This window comes from Cnephaeus nilssonii, assembly GCF_951640355.1.
Source record: "Cnephaeus nilssonii genome assembly, chromosome: 7".
NCBI classification, from domain to species: domain Eukaryota; kingdom Metazoa; phylum Chordata; class Mammalia; order Chiroptera; family Vespertilionidae; genus Cnephaeus; species Cnephaeus nilssonii.
The window spans coordinates 5429041-5448776 of NC_137078.1; the positions used below are offsets into that span (position 1 = coordinate 5429041).

The 19736-nt window shown below is 55.1% G+C and overlaps 1 protein-coding gene across 1 annotated transcript in view; it reads left to right on the forward strand.

Annotated features, from left to right (window-relative positions):
- Positions 1 to 19736, forward strand: part of SH3RF3 (SH3 domain containing ring finger 3) — a 257852-nt gene that overhangs the window by 183714 nt on the left and 54402 nt on the right. The window contains exon 3 of the mRNA XM_079776959.1: positions 88 to 183. Coding sequence (XP_079633085.1) covers positions 88 to 183 — 96 coding nt within the window. The remainder of the gene's footprint in view (positions 1 to 87; positions 184 to 19736) is intronic.

The following is a 19736-nucleotide window of genomic DNA, read 5'->3' on the forward strand; positions in this document are numbered from 1 at the left end:
TCAACAGCGCTAACAGATCTCTTGTTTTCTCTTTTGTTGTGTGGATGTCCATGTGGTTGTACACATTGTGGGAACTGGCAATTCCAGGATGAAATCCTGACTGTGATCAGAAGAGTGGATGACAACTGGGCAGAGGGAATGCTGGGAGACAAGATTGGAATTTTCCCCCTCCTGTACGTGGAGGTAAGGCCACGCTCTCTTAGGCTCGCTTCCTCTTTCCCCCCATGTTCCTTATTTCACCATACCAGGTGTAACATGACTGTGGAGCCCCCTTTTCTAAGAGAGAAAGAGGCTACTCCACAACAATCTAAGGTCAATTAGGGTTTTATTCACCATGTCAGTGCTGTAAGATTTGCTTTGGTCAGGTTTGAGTGGTCTGTCCCAGGCCTGGCTTGAATCATCTCACTCTGGGCACAAAGGAGGGCTCCCTGTGGACCTTTCCAGTGTTCATGGGAAGCCCGTGCCTGACATCCATTTTTTCTGAGACTCTCTTAAGTGCTGTTGCTCTTGTCTCCCCAACCCCAGAGCTCATACAGAGCTGAGGGAAATGTCGCCAGGCTATGTGCAATGTCTTTTTGGGACTCTGGATGATTGGGCAAGTTCATCCAACTGCAAGTCCCTAAAGCGAAGATGATTTGAAGCTAATTGGAGGCCCATTAATTTCCTCTCTTTTCTGTTACTACTAGAGGCCCGGTGCACGAAATTTGTGCACGGAGGGGGGTTGTCCCTCAGCCCAGCCTGTACCCTCTCCAATATGGGACCCCTCAAGGGATGTCCAACTGCCCGTTTAGGCCCGATTCCGGATAGGGCCTAAACGGGCAGTCGGACATCCCTCTCACAATCCAGGACTGCTGGCTCCCAACTGCTCGCCTGCCTGCCTTCCTGATTGCCCCTAACCACTCTGCTGCCAGCCTGTTTGCCCCCAACTTCCCTCCTCTGCCGGCCTGGTCACCCCTAACTGCCCTCTCCTGCAGAGTTGATCACCTCCAACGGCCCTCCCTTGCAGGCCAGGTCCTCCCAACTGCCCTCTCCTGCTGGCCATCTTGTGGTGGCCATCTTGTGTCCACATGGGGGCAGGATGTTTGACCACATGGGGGCAGCTATATGTGTTGCAGTGATGAGCAATCTGCACATTACTCTTTTATTAGATAGGATAGAGGCCTGGTACAGGGGTGGGGGCCAGCTGGTTTGCCCTGAAGGGTGTCCCGGATCAGGTGGGGGTTCCCTTGGGGCGTGGGGTAGCCTGAGCGAGGGGCCTGTGGTGGTTTGCAGGCCAGCCACGCCCCCTGGCAACCCAAGCGGAGGCCCTGGTATCTGGAATTTATTTTCCTTCTACAATTGAAACTTTGTAGCCTGGAGCAGAGCCAAGCCTGGGGCTCCCTCCGAGGCCAGCAGCCATTTCTGTTGGGGTTATAATTGAAACTTTGTTGCCTTAAGTGGGTGGGCCCGGCCAGGGTGTGCGAAAAGCTTTGCTTCCCCTGTTGCCGGCGGCAAACCTAGCCTGCTCTCTCAAGCTCCATTCTGCTGCCATTTGTTTGAATTTGTTTACCTTCTATAATTGAAACTTTGTAGCTTGAGTGGAGGCTTAGGCCTGGCAAGGGCAGGCAGAAAGCTTGGCTTCCTCTGTTACCTAGGAAACCTTGCTCTCTGTGGCTGTAGCCATCTTGGTTTAGGTTAATTTGCATGCTCGCTCTGATTGGATGGTGGGCGTGGCTTGTGGGTGTGTCAGAGGTATGGTCAATTTGCATATTTGTCTATTATTAGGTAGGATGAAGCACTAGGTTTCTAGTAGGTTATGGGCCGCTGCTGAGGAGGAAGCATATTGGATGCGTGGCTTCTGACCCCTTGCTCACCGCTGTGTATGTGTAGGAGTGTTTGCCCATGCGTGCGCCATTTGTCAGTGTATGTCCATGTGCTGTTCATGGCTGAGCATGCACATCATCCTGTGACTACTGGAGTCATCCCTGATGAGAGGCAGACCTGGGACTTGGACACAGGTTATTTGCTCTAATTGAACCCTTCACTCCCCTGCCCCCCACTAATCTGAGTTCACTCAGCTTCGTAGGTGACGTGGTTGGTTTGCCACACTTACCTAGCGGTGTGTAGGTGCCAATAGGTGTTTGTTAAACACATCTGGTGATTCCTGTCACTTGCAGGATGAAGTCCACTTACTTTAGCATGGCATTCAAGGTCCTTTGCAGCTCAACCCTGCTCTCTTTTTCCAGCCTTATCTCTAGTCATTTCCTCCCCCTTCCCTAAATTTTGTGGTCCTCTCAAATTTATTTTGGAAAAGCTGACTAGGACATTCTAAGATCCTCCGACAGCAATAACAGTAAGTATACACACACACACACACACACACACACACACACACACCCTTCTATAGTACACCTGTAAGCACAATTTCCTTCCTACCAGGTAAGCTTCTATTTGTGCATTTGCTTCAGTTCCCAGGGGGGTGTTCTTTTCCATCCTGCTGCTTAAGATGAAAGGACCTGAAGAAGTAAAACACCTGTGCTCCCAGACATTTCAGCTCATGGGAATTTCCCCGACAGACGCTTACACGGTACTCAAAGGCATATGTAAGAATGTCCATAGAAACTTGACTATGCTGGCCCCAAACTAGAAACAGTTCAAATGTCCACCGACAGTTGTAGTGGTATGGATAAATAAAGTGTGGTGTGTCCACACCATGGAATACTACCCATCAGTGAAAAGGAACAAAAGATTAATGCACATGAAAGCATGGATGACTCACAGACACACTTTTGGAAGAAGCCACACAAAAAAGCATGTGCTGTGTGATTTTAAAGGGAGTTCAGAAGCAGGCAGAGGGAGTCCTGGCACGGATGTCAGAGCGTGGTGGCTGTAGGGGAAGGCTGAGGGGAAGAGGTGGGGGGGAGCTTCTGGCGTGGAGGTATTTTACACCTTGGTCCTGGGAGTGATTACACAGAGGGAGCAACTGCGAGACGGTGCACAGGTAATGTTTATGCACTTTTCTGTAGACTACAATTTAAGAAGCTCAGAGAAAATCTTGTAGGGAACCCCAAGGTCGTGGCAGCCACCCCCTGCTGAAGGTGGGTAAGGCCGGTCAGCTACCCGCTTTCCTGGAGGGGCTCAGACGCGGGCAGGGAGGCAGAGCGCTGGCCAGGGCTGGGGAACCAAGCAGCCGGGCTCTCTGCCAGCAGTCCCCGCAGACACATCAAAGGCCAAGCCAGTCTGCCCAGTGTCCGCCTCCCTAGCCACTGGGGCCCTTCCTGTCAAATACTGCTCCCTCCAGGAGGTGAGGGAGGCGCCTTCATCTTTCCATCCCTGTGGCCCTTCATGCCCATGCCTCCACTCACAGGTCCGCCTCTGCTCTGAGGACAGCCTCCCTCCTCCCAGGAGCAGGGCAGGCACACCTGCGGCAGCCCTAGGCAGGGGCCTGCTCCTCCCTGCGCTGCACCGCCCTGGGCTGGGCTGCGGCCTGTGCGGTGCCGGCCCCATCCAGCACCCCAGGTGCCAAGACACAGCCGCAGCATGGCCGCGGAGAGCTCTGAGACAGACTCCTGGCTTCCGCACTGAAGACAAGGAGCCCCCGGTGGGCATTTCCCGAGACTGAGACTGTCTCCCTATTTCTCTGTCAGTCAGGCCTGGAAGCACCTGAAGAATGGGGTAAAAGCCCAGTGTGACTCCTGCCTCATATGTAGCCTTGGGGTGGAGCCTGGTGGGTCCAAAGGCTCACAGTTTTACTGACTGTCTTCCTCTGGGAGGGGACTGGGCGTTTGTGATCGGAGTGGTTGGAGCTTGGGTCCTTCTCAGAGTTTGCACCTGAGCCAGACTGGCACCCAAGAGGGAGCCTTGGCTTTGGTTTTTGGCTGCTGATCAGGCAGATGGCACATTTTGGAGCACTATTTGTCCCTGAAAATGAGCCTGGGGCTCAGGAAACGGGGCTGGACTCAGGCTCCTCACAGGACAGAATTACAAGAGCCTCCCCCGCCCCCCCCCCAGCTGTGCTTTGAAGTGTGGTGCAGGATGCACGCAGGTTGTGGGCAGGAGGCCGCGGGGGCCTAGGTGTGCTTTCCATCGTGCAGTGAGGCCTGGGGCTTTAAGAAGTAAAGGAGAGCTCTGCTCTGCAGACGGTGTGGTCCTCTTCCGCCTGGATCCATTTCTTCGCCGCGGGCTTGTTTGGCAGGCATAGTGGACACGTGGTATAGAACCAGCCTGGAGTGGCCTGGCCTCATGCTGCGGGCAGCCTGTTTGCTGAGAAGGGAGCCCTGTCTCCAGACTGCCTGCTCCTTGTGGACTGTGGAAATCATCTTCTCACCCATCCTCTCCACAGCCGCTGGCACCAGCTGCCTGCTGCACCTGCAGCCCTGGCCTGTGCCCGCTGGTCGCTGGCACTAAATCTGCCTGCACCTGGCTCCCTTGCCCAGACTCTTCCTCATCAACCTCTGACCTTTCATTCCCCAGGCCTTTGACCCCTCACCTCGCTACCTTTCAGCTCCACTTCCTGATTCCCTGGTTCCCAGCCTGCACTCTTGAACCTGCTCCCCCCCATTCTTTTCTCCCCATTGACTTTGTGGACCGTCACCGTTTGTGCCCATGTCCACATCCACATGGGGACTGATGTCTTATCTCGCTGGCACCTGCCTGTTTGCCAGATGACTTCTGGACAAGGTGCCCTCGCCTGCTGCCCGGGCCGATCCCCCAGTGGGTCCACTCAGGAGAGAGAGGACCAGCTCTAATCCTCAGGGAACAAACCAAACATGAGACCGGGCTGCCTCCACATCCCCGGTCCTGAAGGGGAAGCACAGTTGTCGGTGTTTTGGTTTTGGGAACACACTGTTCTGGTGGAAGTGAGAAGGATTCGGCGGAAGGGAATTCCTCAGGCCCAGGGGCAGGAGAGCCCTGGTCCCCAGGTGTGAGGGCTGCAGTGCCACCCGCGGGGTCACTGTGCTGTGGCATGTGGCAGCACTGTGGTTCCTGAGCCCACCATCGCTTGACTGGGTCTGGTGCTGGTGGCCCCCTCTGAAGCAGGAGCGCCCGGCCTGAAGTCCCGCCAAGCCAGCCTCACTCTCCTTTTCCACTGTCTCTGAGACGGCACACCCGGGGTCTGCCCTCGGTACGGCCCTCAGGCTGCGCCCTGAGAGCGGGCCCACTTCTCATGGGCCAAGTCCACCCCAATGGTAGGACCATGAGTGGGCGTCCTGGGCTTCAGAGTCGAACCAAAGGGGCTCAACACTACACACTAGATGTCTGGCCTTGGGCACGTTCCTAAAACTGCCGGAGCCTCCGTTTTCTCTCTCAAATGAGGGCAACAGCATGGCCCTCCCAGGGTAGTGGTGAGGCTTAAAGGCAATGACGGGGAGCACAAATCAGGCCTGGCATCCGAAGGAGCGGAAGGCTTCTCTGCTGTGTGTTAGATGAATAACTGCTCGGTGGTCTATCCGTGTGTTTATGGGAGATCTTGTCATCCCTAGGCACTGACCATACTTGGCCTTGTATGGCTGTTTTCTCACAGGCACTCATTTCTGCTCCCAGCGGGGATGGGGGCTCCTTGAGGGCAGGTGTTCCCCTCCTTCTATGCCACATGGCAGCCCCTGCAGCGGTTTCCTGAGCTGAGCGACGTTTGCAGGTGGATAATGCCCACGAAGCAGGCACACAGACACTCCTGGGTGGCAGGATAGGAGGTGGAACTCACTCGAATGCTGTCCTCAGGAGCACAGCTGGGAGTCAGCCTCAGACTGGAGACCTCAGGAGAGGACAGCTGCGCTTGGCCTGGTACTCCGAGTCTCTGTGGGGACCTGCATGGAGTCTCATGGGACACATTAACAAATTTGCCTGTGATGCTTGTCTGAGAGAACACCTCTCCATGGGGCCAGAATTAAGATTCCAAAGACTGCAAGGGCTGGAAACGCAGCTGAAAAGAATGATGAGATGTGGTGTATATAAACACCAAATTCACCTCACAGTCAGATCAGCTGTTCAAGCAGAGTAATGGGGAGACCCAGCTCCCCCGCAGTTAACTGAAAAGGGCCTCCGAAGTGGTTCGGCAATATGATGGTGCTTATTTATACTGTGTAGGATATTTCCGTGTGGTTGTGTGTTTGTGGATAGTTTCCTAGGTGACAATCACATAGGGTACAAGGATATACGTTGGTGTATACTCATACCCCCCACTTTCACATAATCAGCCCACACCATCTCCTCTCTGGCGGCAAATGGGGGTGGGGGGTGGTCTGAGGAGGTAGGAATCTCTCCGTAATTTCCACTAACTGTCCATGATGAAGCGGTAAAGAGTGGCTGTTCTGAGCCTAGAAGGGACCTGAGTCTGGTGTGAGGACAGGCGGAGACAGTTGAGGACACTGCCCAGCTGCTCTTCCATTCGGTGGGAGAGCCCTCAGCATCCCAGGAGCCTTCTGCTGCCTTCGGATCTGGCTTGGAAGAAGAGATTCAAGCAGTTCCTTGGAGGAAGGTCTCACCCCACCTCACCGACTAGTGTTCCATTAGAGCCGTGACTACTTCATTCGTTGTCTGCTCTTGTTTGGCAGCTTCTCGGGGCGTATTGGGGGAGAGAGCATTCTCCCCATTTGTCTGATAAGGAATGTGAAGCTCGTTGCAGTGGGGCACTGGGGTGCGGCCACCCGCCCCAGCCGGGGCACCTTCCCCAGTGTGGGCAGGTGTACATCAAAGGGGAGGGGCATTTTTCTGACCCAAAGGAGGCGTGGCTTGGTGCCAGGGAAGCCTCAGGGTTCTTCTGGAAATAAAATGTTTCAGGGAAAACTTCTTATGAGCGAAACAACCAGAAGGCCTTGCTTAGCCCAGCATGTGTGTGTGTGCATCTGCACACCCAGGCATTAGAGGGTTGGCCCGAGAAGGGAGAGGCTGAAGCAGGTGGGAAACCCTGGGTCAGGGACGGCCTTTGCAGGACTCAGACATGAGAAGCGTCAACGGGGCACAGTTGAATTGGTGGAGCTGCTGGAGACGTACAAGGGTCTGAAAACGCAGAGACACCACCACCACCTCAGTGGGTTAGTAGGTCACCAGGGTCTGCAGAGAGGAGCTGGATAGTCCTCTCTGGCTTTCAGTGACCTGGCTGTGTGACCACAAGGTGTCCCAGCTTGTCACAGCCATGGCTCACGCAGTCATCTTCCCCTAGTTGCTACATGTAGAGATTCAAACGTTTTTAGTTTTCCTCTCTGTGGCTGGTCAACTTTACTGCTTTCAGGAAAGAAGCAAAGCAGACAATTTCAGTGGTGGGGAAGCATACCTGCTTGTACCTGGCCCGGGGAATGGAGGGGAGGGTTCTAAGGGCACCTGGCCCGGGGAATAGAGGGGAGGGTTCTAAGGGCACCTGGCCCGGGGAATGGAGGGGAGGGTTCTAAGGGCACCTGGCCCGGGGAATGGAGGGGAGGGTTCTAAGGGCACCTGGCCCGGGGAATGGAGGGGAGGGTTCTAAGGGCACCTGGCAGGGGGAATGGAGGGGAGGGTTCTAAGGGCACCTGGCCCGGGGGAATGGAGGGGAGGGTTCTAAGGGCACCTGGCCCGGGGAATGGAGGGGAGGGTTCTAAGGGCACCTGGCCCGGGGAATGGAGGGGAGGGTTCTAAGGGCACCTGGCCCGGGGGAATGGAGGGGAGGGTTCTAAGGGCACCTGGCCCGGGGAATGGAGGGGAGGGTTCTAAGGGCACCTGGTGGGGGGAATAGAGGGGAGGGTTCTAAAGGCACCTGGCCCGGGGGAATGGAGGGGAGGGTTCTGAGGGCACCTGGCCCGGGGAATGGAGGGGAGGGTTCTAAGGGCACCTGGCCCGGGGAATGGAGGGGAGGGTTCTAAGGGCACCTGGCAGGGGGAATGGAGGGGAGGGTTCTAAGGGCACCTGGCCCGGGGAATGGAGGGGAGGGTTCTAAGGGCACCTGGCCCGGGGAATGGAGGGGAGGGTTCTAAGGGCACCTGGCCCGGGGAATGGAGGGGAGGGTTCTAAGGGCACCTGGCAGGGAGAATGGAGGGGAGGGTTCTAAGGGCACCTGGCCCGGGGAATGGAGGGGAGGGTTCTAAGGGCACCTGGCCCGGGGCATGGAGAGGAGGGTTCTAAGGGCACCTGGCCCGGGGAATGGAGGGGAGGGTTCTAAGGGCACCTGGCCCAGGGATTGGAGGGGAGGGTTCTAAGGGCACCTGGCCGGGGGAATGGAGGGGAGGGTTCTGAGGGCACCTGGTGGGGGGAATGGAGGGGAGGGTTCTAAGGGCACCTGGCCCGGGGGAATGGAGGGGAGGGTTCTGAGGGCACCTGGTGGGGGGAATGGAGGGGAGGGTTCTAAGGGCACCTGGCCCGGGGGAATGGAGGGGAGGGTTCTGAGGGCACCTGGTGGGGGGAATGGAGGGGAGGGTTCTAAGGGCACCTGGCCCGGGGAATGGAGGGGAGGGTTCTAAGGGCACCTGGCCCGGGGCATGGAGAGGAGGGTTCTAAGGGCACCTGGCCCGGGGATTGGAGGGGAGGGTTCTAAGGGCACCTGGCCCGGGGGAATGGAGGGGAGGGTTCTAAGGGCACCTGGCCCGGAGAATGGAGGGGAGGGTTCTAAGGGCACCTGGCCCGGGGGAATGGAGGGGAGGGTTCTGAGGGCACCTGGTGGGGGGAATGGAGGGGAGGGTTCTAAGGGCACCTGGCCCGGGGAATGGAGGGGAGGGTTCTAAGGGCACCTGGCCCGGGGCATGGAGAGGAGGGTTCTAAGGGCACCTGGCCCGGGGAATGGAGGGGAGGGTTCTAAGGGCACCTGGCCCGGGGAATGGAGGGGAGGGTTCTAAGGGCACCTGGTGGGGGGAATGGAGGGGAGGGTTCTAAGGGCACCTGGCCCGGGGAATGGAGGGGAGGGTTCTAAGGGCACCTGGTGGGGGGAATGGAGGGGAGGGTTCTAAGGGCACCTGGCCCGGGGGAATGGAGGGGAGGGTTCTGAGGGCACCTGGTGGGGGGAATGGAGGGGAGGGTTCTAAGGGCACCTGGCCCGGGGAATGGAGGGGAGGGTTCTAAGGGCACCTGGCCCGGGGAATGGAGGGGAGGGTTGTAAGGGCACCTGGCCCGGGGAATGGAGGGGAGGGTTCTAAGGGCACCTGGCCCGGGGAATGGAGGGGAGGGTTCTAAGGGCACCTGGCCCGGGGAATGGAGGGGAGGGTTCTGAGGGCACCTGGCCCGGGGAATGGAGCGGAGGGTTCTAAGGGCACCTGGCCCGGGGAATGGAGGGGAGTGTTCTAAGGGCACCTGGCCCGGGGAATGGAGGGGAGGGTTCTAAGGGCACCTGGCCCGGGGAATGGAGGGGAGGGTTCTAAGGGCACCTGGCCCGGGGCATGGAGAGGAGGGTTCTAAGGGCACCTGGCCCGGGGAATGGAGGGGAGGGTTCTAAGGGCACCTGGCCCGGGGAATGGAGGGGAGGGTTCTAAGGGCACCTGGCCCGGGGAATGGAGGGGAGGGTTCTAAGGGCACCTGGCCCGGGGGAATGGAGGGGAGGGTTCTGAGGGCACCTGGTGGGGGGAATGGAGGGGAGGGTTCTGAGGGCACCTGGTGGGGGGAATGGAGGGGAGGGTTCTAAGGGCACCTGGCCCGGGGAATGGAGGGGAGGGTTCTAAGGGCACCTGGCCCGGGGAATGGAGGGGAGGGTTGTAAGGGCACCTGGCCCGGGGAATGGAGGGGAGGGTTCTAAGGGCACCTGGCCCGGGGAATGGAGGGGAGGGTTCTGAGGGCACCTGGCCCGGGGAATGGAGGGGAGGGTTCTGAGGGCACCTGGCCCGGGGAATGGAGCGGAGGGTTCTAAGGGCACCTGGCCCGGGGAATGGAGGGGAGGGTTCTAAGGGCACCTGGCCCGGGGAATGGAGGGGAGGGTTCTAAGGGCACCTGGCCCGGGGCATGGAGAGGAGGGTTCTAAGGGCACCTGGCCCGGGGAATGGAGGGGAGGGTTCTAAGGGCACCTGGCCCGGGGCATGGAGAGGAGGGTTCTAAGGGCACCTGGCAGGGGGAATGGAGGGGAGTGTTCTAAGGGCACCTGGCCCGGGGAATGGAGGGGAGGGTTCTAAGGGCACCAGGCCCGGGGAATGGAGGGGAGGGTTCTAAGGGCACCTGGTGGGGGGAATGGAGGGGAGGGTTCTAAGGGCACCTGGCAGGGGGAATGGAGGGGAGGGTTCTAAGGGCACCTGGCCCGGAGAATGGAGGGGAGGGTTCTAAGGGCACCTGGCCCGGGGAATGGAGGGGAGGGTTCTAAGGGCACCTGGCCCGGGGCATGGAGAGGAGGGTTCTAAGGGCACCTGGCCCGGGGAATGGAGGGGAGGGTTCTAAGGGCACCTGGCCCGGGGAATGGAGGGGAGGGTTCTAAGGGCACCTGGTGGGGGGAATGGAGGGGAGGGTTCTAAGGGCACCTGGCCCAGGGAATGGAGGGGAGGGTTCTAAGGGCACCTGGTGGGGGGAATGGAGAGGAGGGTTCTAAGGGCACCTGGCCCGGGGGAATGGAGGGGAGGGTTCTAAGGGCACCTGGCCCGGGGAATGGAGGGGAGGGTTCTAAGGGCACCTGGCCCGGGGAATGGAGGGGAGGGTTCTAAGGGCACCTGGCCCGGGGAATGGAGGGGAGGGTTCTAAGGGCACCTGGCCCGGGGGAATGGAGGGGAGGGTTCTAAGGGCACCTGGCCCGGGGAATGGAGGGGAGGGTTCTAAGGGCACCTGGCCCGGGGGAATGGAGGGGAGGGTTCTAAGGGCACCTGGCCTGGGGAATGGAGGGGAGGGTTCTAAGGGCACCTGGCCCGGGGAATGGAGGGGAGGGTTCTAAGGGCACCTGGTGAGGGGAATGGAGGGGAGGGTTCTAGGGCACCTGGTGGGGGGAATGGAGGGGAGGGTTCTAAGGGCACCTGGCCCGGGGAATGGAGGGGAGGGCTCTAAGGGCACCTGGTGGGGGGAATGGAGGGGAGGGTTCTAGGGCACCTGGTGGGGGGAATGGAGGGGAGGGCTCTAAGGGCACCTGGCCCAGGGAATGGAGGGGAGGGTTCTAAGGGCACCTGGCCCGGGGAATGGAGGGGAATTTTAGCTTTTGTTTTGAGCGAAATAGGAAAGCTTTTGAAGTTGATGAACTGACAAATTTTAAGTGGGTCCCTTTAAGTGGATCCATCTGTGTGGAGCATTGATAGATGGGAGCTAAGAGTGGAAGTAGGTAGTGAAGCTATTGCACTGTTCTAGGTAATAGGTGAGGCTGGCTCAGGCCTGGGGAGGCATGCAGGTGGAAAGATCATCAGATACTGTGCTAGCAGACCCAGTGCAAGTGCTGGTGAATTGGTTATGAGGGCAGACAGCAAAAGGAGTAATAGATTTCCCCATGGTTTTGCTTGAGCAGCCAGAGGAATGAAATTGTCATTAACTGAGGTGAGACGTGAGGTAGTAAAGAGGGTGGGGTGTGCAGAGACCAGGAGGCCAGCGCTGGGCTGACTGACATGGGAGGTCTGTGAGCAGCTGAGAGGGGTGTCGGATGGGCAGGTGGGTGTACAAGGCAGAGGGCTGTGCTGGAGCTGTTCCCCTAGGTCGTTGGCATGAAGATGAATTAAACTCACCAGCTTGTACTGGACCACCGTGAGTATGGTGCCGGCCGGGAAGGTCCGAAAGTGGACCTCTCCCCTAGTTTGGGTCTTCATGCCTGCATCCTGGTGTCTCTTTAGAATGATTGCTGCCCCCAACACCAGCCTCCCCCCACCTCCACTAGTCTGTCCTCCTCACTGAGCCTAAGCATGACCACATGGTGGGTCTGTCCTCCTCATTGAGCCTAAGCATGACCACATGGTGGGTCTGTCCTCCTCACTGAGCCTAAGCATGACCACATGGTGGGTCTGTCCTCCTCACTGAGCCTAAGCATGACCACATGGTGGGTCTGTCCTCTGGTCCTGCTGCCCCAGGACCGCTCCGCCCTCCTGCTTCCTCCCCTCTACTGCTCCGCAGGCCAGTGATCTGAATGCTTCAGAGCCTCCCACAAATGTGCCTGGTTCTCACCTGCAGGCACGTCTCAGGGAGGCTGTATTCTGGATGGTGGAGAGATGGGGAGGAGGGGTATACTCCAGTAGGGGGCAGCGCATCCCAGGGCCAGTGGGAGTCCCGAGGATTCTGACTATGGAACAGATCCCAGCCCGCATCTGTTGGCGTCAGGATGTTCGCCTCGGTTTTGGTGTTGAACAAATCCTATGTGATGTGAGGGGAAATTGTTGATGCAGTGTTACTTATGGGGAACAATGAATTCGTATTTATGGGGAAATGATGGAGGTAAAAGCTAAAATCTTGATTTAGCCAAGTAAGTGTAATATCCAAAAACAGCCATGGCAGTTATAACTGCTTCCCACTTGGAGTCCGTATCGTCAGCACGTCAGTTGTAATTGCATGTTAGACAATTTTGTTCTGAGTCCTACTTGATTGTGAAGTCGAACTCAGTTGGTCTTGCTCATGGAGCATGCTGTCTTGCTGTTGCTTCATTTTTTATAAAGGGAGAATGCTATTTTGAACCTGTTCTCTAAATGTGATATTAAAGCATTTGGTATAACCTACAGAAAAAGTAACTGGAAGATGGAAATGCCAATGGAAACGCCCATCCCTTTCTCCCTCAGTGCCCTCCACAGCCCCCACGTCTTCCTTGGGTCCCAAGGGCAGGTCTGCAGGTGTAGTAAGAGCCCATTAAGTGAGTCTGGTTAAGGGGAGCCCATTCTCAGTCGCCAGTCCTGGTCTGTCTCTGCTTTTCCCTCCTCCTTCCAAAGACTCCTTCAACTCTTCAAAGAGAAATTCAACATGTCAGGAAGCAATGTGGGAGAGGAAAATGGGGGCTCTAACTTTCTGCTCCCATTTGACCACCTTCTGCCCCTCCCTCCCATCTGGGAATGCTGGGGGGTAGGGGGTGGAAAGCCTGTTGCTCTTGGTCTTGACTCTGGAACCAGAGGCTACACAGGCTTTATCAGGTTATTTGAGCTTCTGTACTGAGTTTCTCCCGGTACAGAGTGTGGATGGCACCACATCAGAGGGTCATATCGAGGAGATCTATGAGGCACAGGCCCCATGTGGGTGGTCCAGCAGCACACGAACAGGACGTGATGGTTTGGAGCCATTTCACCTGCGTACAGGTGCCTCTGGGGGTGACAGAAGCCATTCCCCACACTTGCCAGCCCAGTGGGCCAGCCGGTGGCTACTAGCCAAAGAGGCTCTCTTGGATAAAGGACATCTTCTAGTTGCTCTTTCTTTTGTTTTATCACCTTTTACTGACTTCTCTGAAGTGTTGGTGGGAGTTCACCCTGCTGCTAATACTGGGTGGATCGCATCTCCCCAGCTTCTCCGCAGGGCTTCCCATCAGGGCTGTGAGAACTTCAGGGAGTGCATGCAGGCAGGCAGTGTCTGGAAATGGTGACCCTGCTACTAGGTGGTCAGGGGGCAGGAGGGCAAGGAAACCCTCACGTGTCAGGTTGGTGCCCTGACCAGCTTTAATAACATTTCACCCGATGCAATTTGAAGACCGATGACGTGCAGCCACGTCTCCACGTGTTACTGTGAGGCGGTGAGGCGAGCACACTGTGTACAGGTACCTCGGGCTGCAGCTGCTCCGCACAGCTCTCCCAGCCTGCGGCCGGCGCTGCCCTGTGGGGCCAGCCAGCGGGCCCGACCCTGACATCTCTGGGGAGCCCATTCTACCAAACCTCACCCATTTTCTTCCCACAGAGGGATTTTCTTGGAAGCTCACTGCTGAAAATCCTGCTCTGTGTGGAAGGGATGAACAGCAGCCTCGATGAAGGGAGCTGGCGAGTGGGGGGCACGGGCCTGCTGGAGAGGTGGCCACTCCTCTGCATGGGGGCGGTGGGGCTGGTCTGGGTGTGGATGGGATTTATCCTGGAATGTCACTAATGTACTGAGAAAAGCTTCGGAGGCTTGCTTTTAAGTCTTGCTCTGTTCGTTAATGGGGATGAAGTCTCCCCCTTCTGAATCTACAGTCTTCTCCATTCCATGCGCCAAGACGTTGTCCCAGCTTTGTGTGAGCCTCACGATGGCTCCGCCTTCTGTTTTTGCATGGTGCCCTCATCAGGACTGAGCTGAACGCAGGGGGGCTCGGCAGACTCCTCTTTTTCCAGCACTCCAGCCACATGGTCTCCCAGACTTGAAACTCCCATCTTCTCAACTCAGAGGAGGCCCAGGGACCCGGGGACAACCACAGCTCACCCCACAGGCTGCACCTCTGGGTAACTCCTGTCCTGAGCCATCTGATGTCCCATGTCTGAAAACCGTGTTTCATAGATCTCTTCTCGGCATTTTAAGTGAGAGGGTAAATATGACCCTTATTACTTCATCTTGGCTAAGTAGGTGTTAATCTGTGATGGTTTAGGAATTTTGAAATAAGGGTGACATTGTACACCTTAAATTAGTAGTGTTATATGTCAATTATATCTCAACTAGAGGCCAGGTGTCTATTTTTGTTAGGGGAAAATACCCATCGGCCTAGCCTGCGAGATAGGGCTGAAACTGGCTCTCCAACATCCCCCGAGGGGTCCTGGATTGCGAGAGGGTGCAGGCCAGGCCAAGGGACCCCACTGGTGCACGATCAGGGCCTGGGAGGGATGTGGGAGGTTGGCCAGCTGAGGAGGGACCTCAGGAGGGCTCCAGGGCATGTCCAGCCATATTGCTCAGTCCTGATCGGCCAGACAGACCCCAGCAGCAAGCTAACCTACAGGTCAGAGTGTCTGCCCCCTGGTGGTCAGTGCACATCATAGCGAGCAGTTGAGCCGCCTTAGCATACATTAGCATATTTACACTTTGATTGGTTGAATGGACAACCGGACACTTAGCATAGTAGGCTTTTATTATATAGGATAAAACTGGGAGGAAAAGAAATAGGATTGAGAAAATTAGAATCAAAGAAGTGTTTGGGGCAGGACAGAAAAGCTGTAGGTCAGCTGTGGCTCTCCTGTGCTATGTGTCCCTAACTTGCCCAGAGTGACCAATCAAGGACTTTCCATGGAGAGGTACAGCCAGGAGAAAGCCTTCCAGGTGGTCGTTCACTGTGGAGATGGGTTGTAGCATGAACCTGCGGTCAAGCGTTCACAGCGCCTTGACTCACCTTCCCTCTGGAGTTTCCACCTTCTTGTCTTGTCTTTTTATTTCTACCTTTCCTATTGGTGTCCATGGGTGTGTTTCTTACACTGCTAGTGTATCCCGCCATTTCTTCTGATTGGCTGTGGCCCCTGCTTCCTCACCAGGTTCTAGCTCTGAGGACACCTTGATTATGCGATGTCAGCAGTGATGTGAGAGACTCCAAAAGGGAAACAGGATAGAAACTGCTAAGGGGCTCCTGCTATGGGATGTTGGGGGAGATGCAGTTTTGTTTATGATCATTGTACATGATCACTGGGTATTTTCTCCTAACAAAAATGGACAGGTGCATAGATGCCAGCCCATTGTGATGTCTCCCCCTTTAACTTGTTGAATTATTTGTACTATAAATGTGTGTAATGTAATATAATATGTAATGTCTATTGTCCTACATTCCATCATTGCTGGGTGCTTTGCTATTATTCATATTTGTCTCTCTAACTATACAAGTAAGCCCCTTTGAGGCCAGACCTATAACATATAATCTTTTCCCTTGCCAGTCCTGGCATATTGCTTAGCACATAGTAGGCAGTTAGTTTATTTGTGCAATTTTGTTGGATTGTGGGCCAATATTTCACACAACTAGTTGAAGTTCAAGGAATAACCCGTTGATCTTTTCTGAAGAGGCCTTAGTTGGGATGCTTTCAGCATGGACTTGGAGGCACACAGAAGGACTCAGCAAATCTTTGCAAAATCGCTGCCCACCAGGACGTGTGAGGACACTGGTTCGGGCAGCCTCATAGCCTTGCCCACAGTCTCATGGGTGCAGTGGCTGGCAGGCCCAGAAAAAAGCAAGAGTTGGCTTATAGGAATGTCCATCTTCAAGAGGCCAGTAGGGACTGAAAGTGTCTCAATCTGGGCAGCTGAGATTGCAAGTGACATTAGGAAGGTCCTGTTAACAGAAGAAACATTCAAGCCTATAGAGAATTTTGTGAGTTTATTTGAGCCAAACTGCCGACAACTGCCACAAAGCAAAATCTCAACGGCTTGAGATAATGCTCCAGAGATTGGCAGTTCTGCACCTCATTTTATACATTACAGTTAAAAGAGGAGATGTATGTGGGTTACATGAAATCCATTGGTGATAGATTAAGGAGGCAGGAGAAAGCAAAGCAGGGTGTGGGGAGGGAGGGAACCTCTGGGATTGGATGAAAAGTAAAATGATAGACACATACTTCTTTTACATAGGTGGGTACACGGTAGTTAACAGTCAATAATGAACATGATAACAATAGCAATGGAGGAATTTAGGGTCTTTGTCCAGATGCATTGGTTGTGGTCTGAGGGGTCCAGAAAAAGGGAGTTACCTTGACATTCCAAAGGTATGTTATCTTAGATGCAAAAGACAATAGACAGACTTAATTAAGGTAAAGATTGACCTTTGTCAGGGAAGATTCTAGCTTAGAACATGACTATCTGCTATAAACTCCTTTTATTTTAAAAGCTTTCATTTCAGACCTCCTTTGTGGTTCCTTTAGGTCTCTGAGTTTGCAAAGCCGCCACACAGGCCTCTCCTGAGCTAGTCAGGTTACCATGTGGCCCCTTTTCATCCACAGTTGCTAACCACAGAGGCAGGACATCGAGTCCCTGACAGGGGAGCCACCTTGACTGACCATCACTGTCCCATTGCCCAGACGGGACCTCGGTGGAGGGCAGTGTGACTGTGAGCTGACCTGCCCATCTAATGGGCTCCTGGGAGCGTGTGGATTGAGCACTGGCCCTGCAGAGGGACCCACAGAGCATGAGGGACCAGGCCCTGTTGGGGGCGGGCGGGGGGGGGGGCCCTCCTTTCCAGGCGCCAGTGATGGTCCTCTGATAAATGAACAAGCTCATCAAGACTTTTAAACATTGGGGCTGCCACTCTGTTTCCATTTCATATGGTAGTTGAAAATGTCTTCTAGCTCTAACCGGGTTGGCTCAGTGGATAGATCATCGGCCTGCAGACTGAAGGGTCCCAGGTTCGATTCTTGTCAAGGGCATGTACCTTGGTTGCGGGCACCAGTAGGGGTTGTGCAGGAGGCAGCTGATCGATGTTTTTCTCTCTCATCGATGTTTCTAACTCTCTACCCCTCTCCCTTCCTCTCTGTAAAAAATCAATAAAATATTTTTTAAATGTCTTCTATTTCTATAAAGAACAATCAAAATTAGAGTTACTGGATGCGTTGGTTGATCATTGATGTGTTATGTGTGTGGTGACAAAGCACAGTCTGTCTGAGTGTGCTGTCTGTGGGGGTTGCAGGTACCCACTTGAGATACAAATCAGGTGACCCCACCTGTGGACATAGAGCAGAGCCCGTTCATTCCCAGGTGAGCATCTTGGCTGAGAAATGGGAGCACCCTAAGGCAGGAAGCACTTGTCCACATCACCACACTCTACCGCTTCCCACTCAGCAGCCACTTACAGCACATTCTAGCATTCTGGTTGTGGGGGAAAGAAGGAGAAATCTCCCATGTTTGCTCATTATCTCCTGGCTCTCCCGGGCCCCCAGGCCCTGGGAAACTGAGGCACAGTGCCTACACAGCACAAAGCAGAGCCATCTGGTTTCTCCAGTCGGAGTGGGAGGAAATGGGATGTTATGGCTGCTCCGAACAGCCTGATGTAGGAGCCACTGGTGGCAGGTGGTGGTAGCTGCAGGTGTCCTGCAATGGTGGGCCTATGTGATGTGGACATGTGTCCCCAGAGAGCGGCTTTCCAACCGGGACAGCATTGGTGGTGCCAGCTGCCAGGCCCATCCCTGAGCACCATGTCACATGGCTCATGGAGCTTGTTGGAAAGGTGATGGCAGCTTCGCTGGACAGTGAGTTTTATCTCCAGGAGCAAGTCCCAGAGCTGAAGTTCTCCCACTGCACCTATCAAAGTCTACTAGCAGCAAGCCAGGGGCTCCAGGCATGGTGGTCAGTTTCTGAGTAATTTTTTATCATCTATCTATCATCTATCTATTATCTATCTCCTATGTATCATCTATCTACCTACCTATTGTCTATCTACCTATCTTATCTATCTATCATCTATCTCTATCTCCAATAAGAAGCTACTTGTCACCAACAACAATTTACTAAAGAAGACAAAATTGAACAGTTCCTCATCAGTAGGCCTTTCCCTGGATGTTCTCTCACCTCTAAGAGCTGCTGATGAAATGTGGAGAATTCATCACCTGAAAGCAGAAGTTCTTACTTTTCCTATAGTTTGTTGAAAGCACTATAGTCACTGGAAGTGTATTGGCCCTCACTTTCGGCACCTATCATGAGCTTCGGATTGTTACGGGGTGGGTGAGAAAGGCGCGATGTCCTGCACCCTGGTTCTCCGTGGAGAAGGAGAGGGCAATGTGGTTGAGGACTGGCTCAGGCAGTGGCCAGCAGTGCCAGTGGTGCAGCGCTCCTGGCACTATGCTCAGCTCCCTATGGCATGGCATGGGCTGGATGTGCACACACCTGACCTGTAGGTGCCTGGATTTCCTGATCTTGAAATTGGAATTTCTAATACTGATTCAACAGAGGAACAGTGGAACTCAGTGAGACAGTCCAGGGCCATTGTTTGGGGAAGAATGGAATTCTGTTATTAATTCTGTATAATAACCTTCCAAGTGGAGACACACAGGGCGTGTTTAGACCATATTCCGATGCCCTCAATGAGGGGCATTGTGCTTTCCAGCTTTTCTGTTTTGTACTTGGCCCTGCAGTGCGGGTGCAGACCATGGTCCGAGCTCCCTTTGGAGAGCCCACAGGGATGTGGGGACAGGAGCTGTGGTGGTCTTCAAGCTAGGACTGTTGAGGGAGCAAGCAAATAAAAGACATAAAATAGAGCAAAGCAGCTGAGTTTGTTGGAGGAAACATTTCAAAGTAAACAATCCTGGATTTAGATCACCCGCTTGGGGGCCTGGAGTGATATTTTCATACCCTCCTTCTGAAAGATGGGTGTTTGTAATGAAAATGCTGACGGCCCAAGGGCCTCCAGGTCAGTGGTGTGTATAGAATCTGCCTGGCCTTGCAGAGGGGAAGCGTCAGGGCTCCCACTGCTGCAATTCAATGGAGCTTTGTCTTCTTAAAACGTTTTAACTTAATCAAGATGTTAGCAGTGGCCTCCGTACCCTAGTAGTGACCCTGAGTGAGAGCCTCCATGGCTCGGGCTGAGGGAATCTCCCAACCCAGGCCTGAGGCCAGTCTCCACTGCGTGGGGCATGGCCCTTTCCGGCCTGGCCCCACCGGCTCCAGCCCACATCCCCCCACATTTCCCTTCAGCTGAGGACATGGGCATGGCTCCCGCACAGGGCGAAGTCGACAGGCAGGTGCACAGCTGGCGTCCTTGCATTTACCTGCCTGCAAGGACCTCCTGCCCTTAGGGATTTTCTTGCCGCATTTGCTCTCCCTGCTCCTGCCCAAACCCTGTGCATCATCCCAGACTGCTCCTGTCTGAACCCCGTGCATCATTCCAGACTCTGCAGGCAAGTGTGTGCCAGGCCTGCCCCACCAGGGCTCCCATCCCACACCCTTTCTGTCCAGGGAGGAGAAAACAGACCAGTGGCTGGAGTTCCCTCCTGTTTACCTTTGTGCTTCCCAGGGCAGGTCCCAGGGGCTAGCTGGCATTGACTCAGTTTCTCCAGCTACTTCTGAAAAGAGGAGGGAGA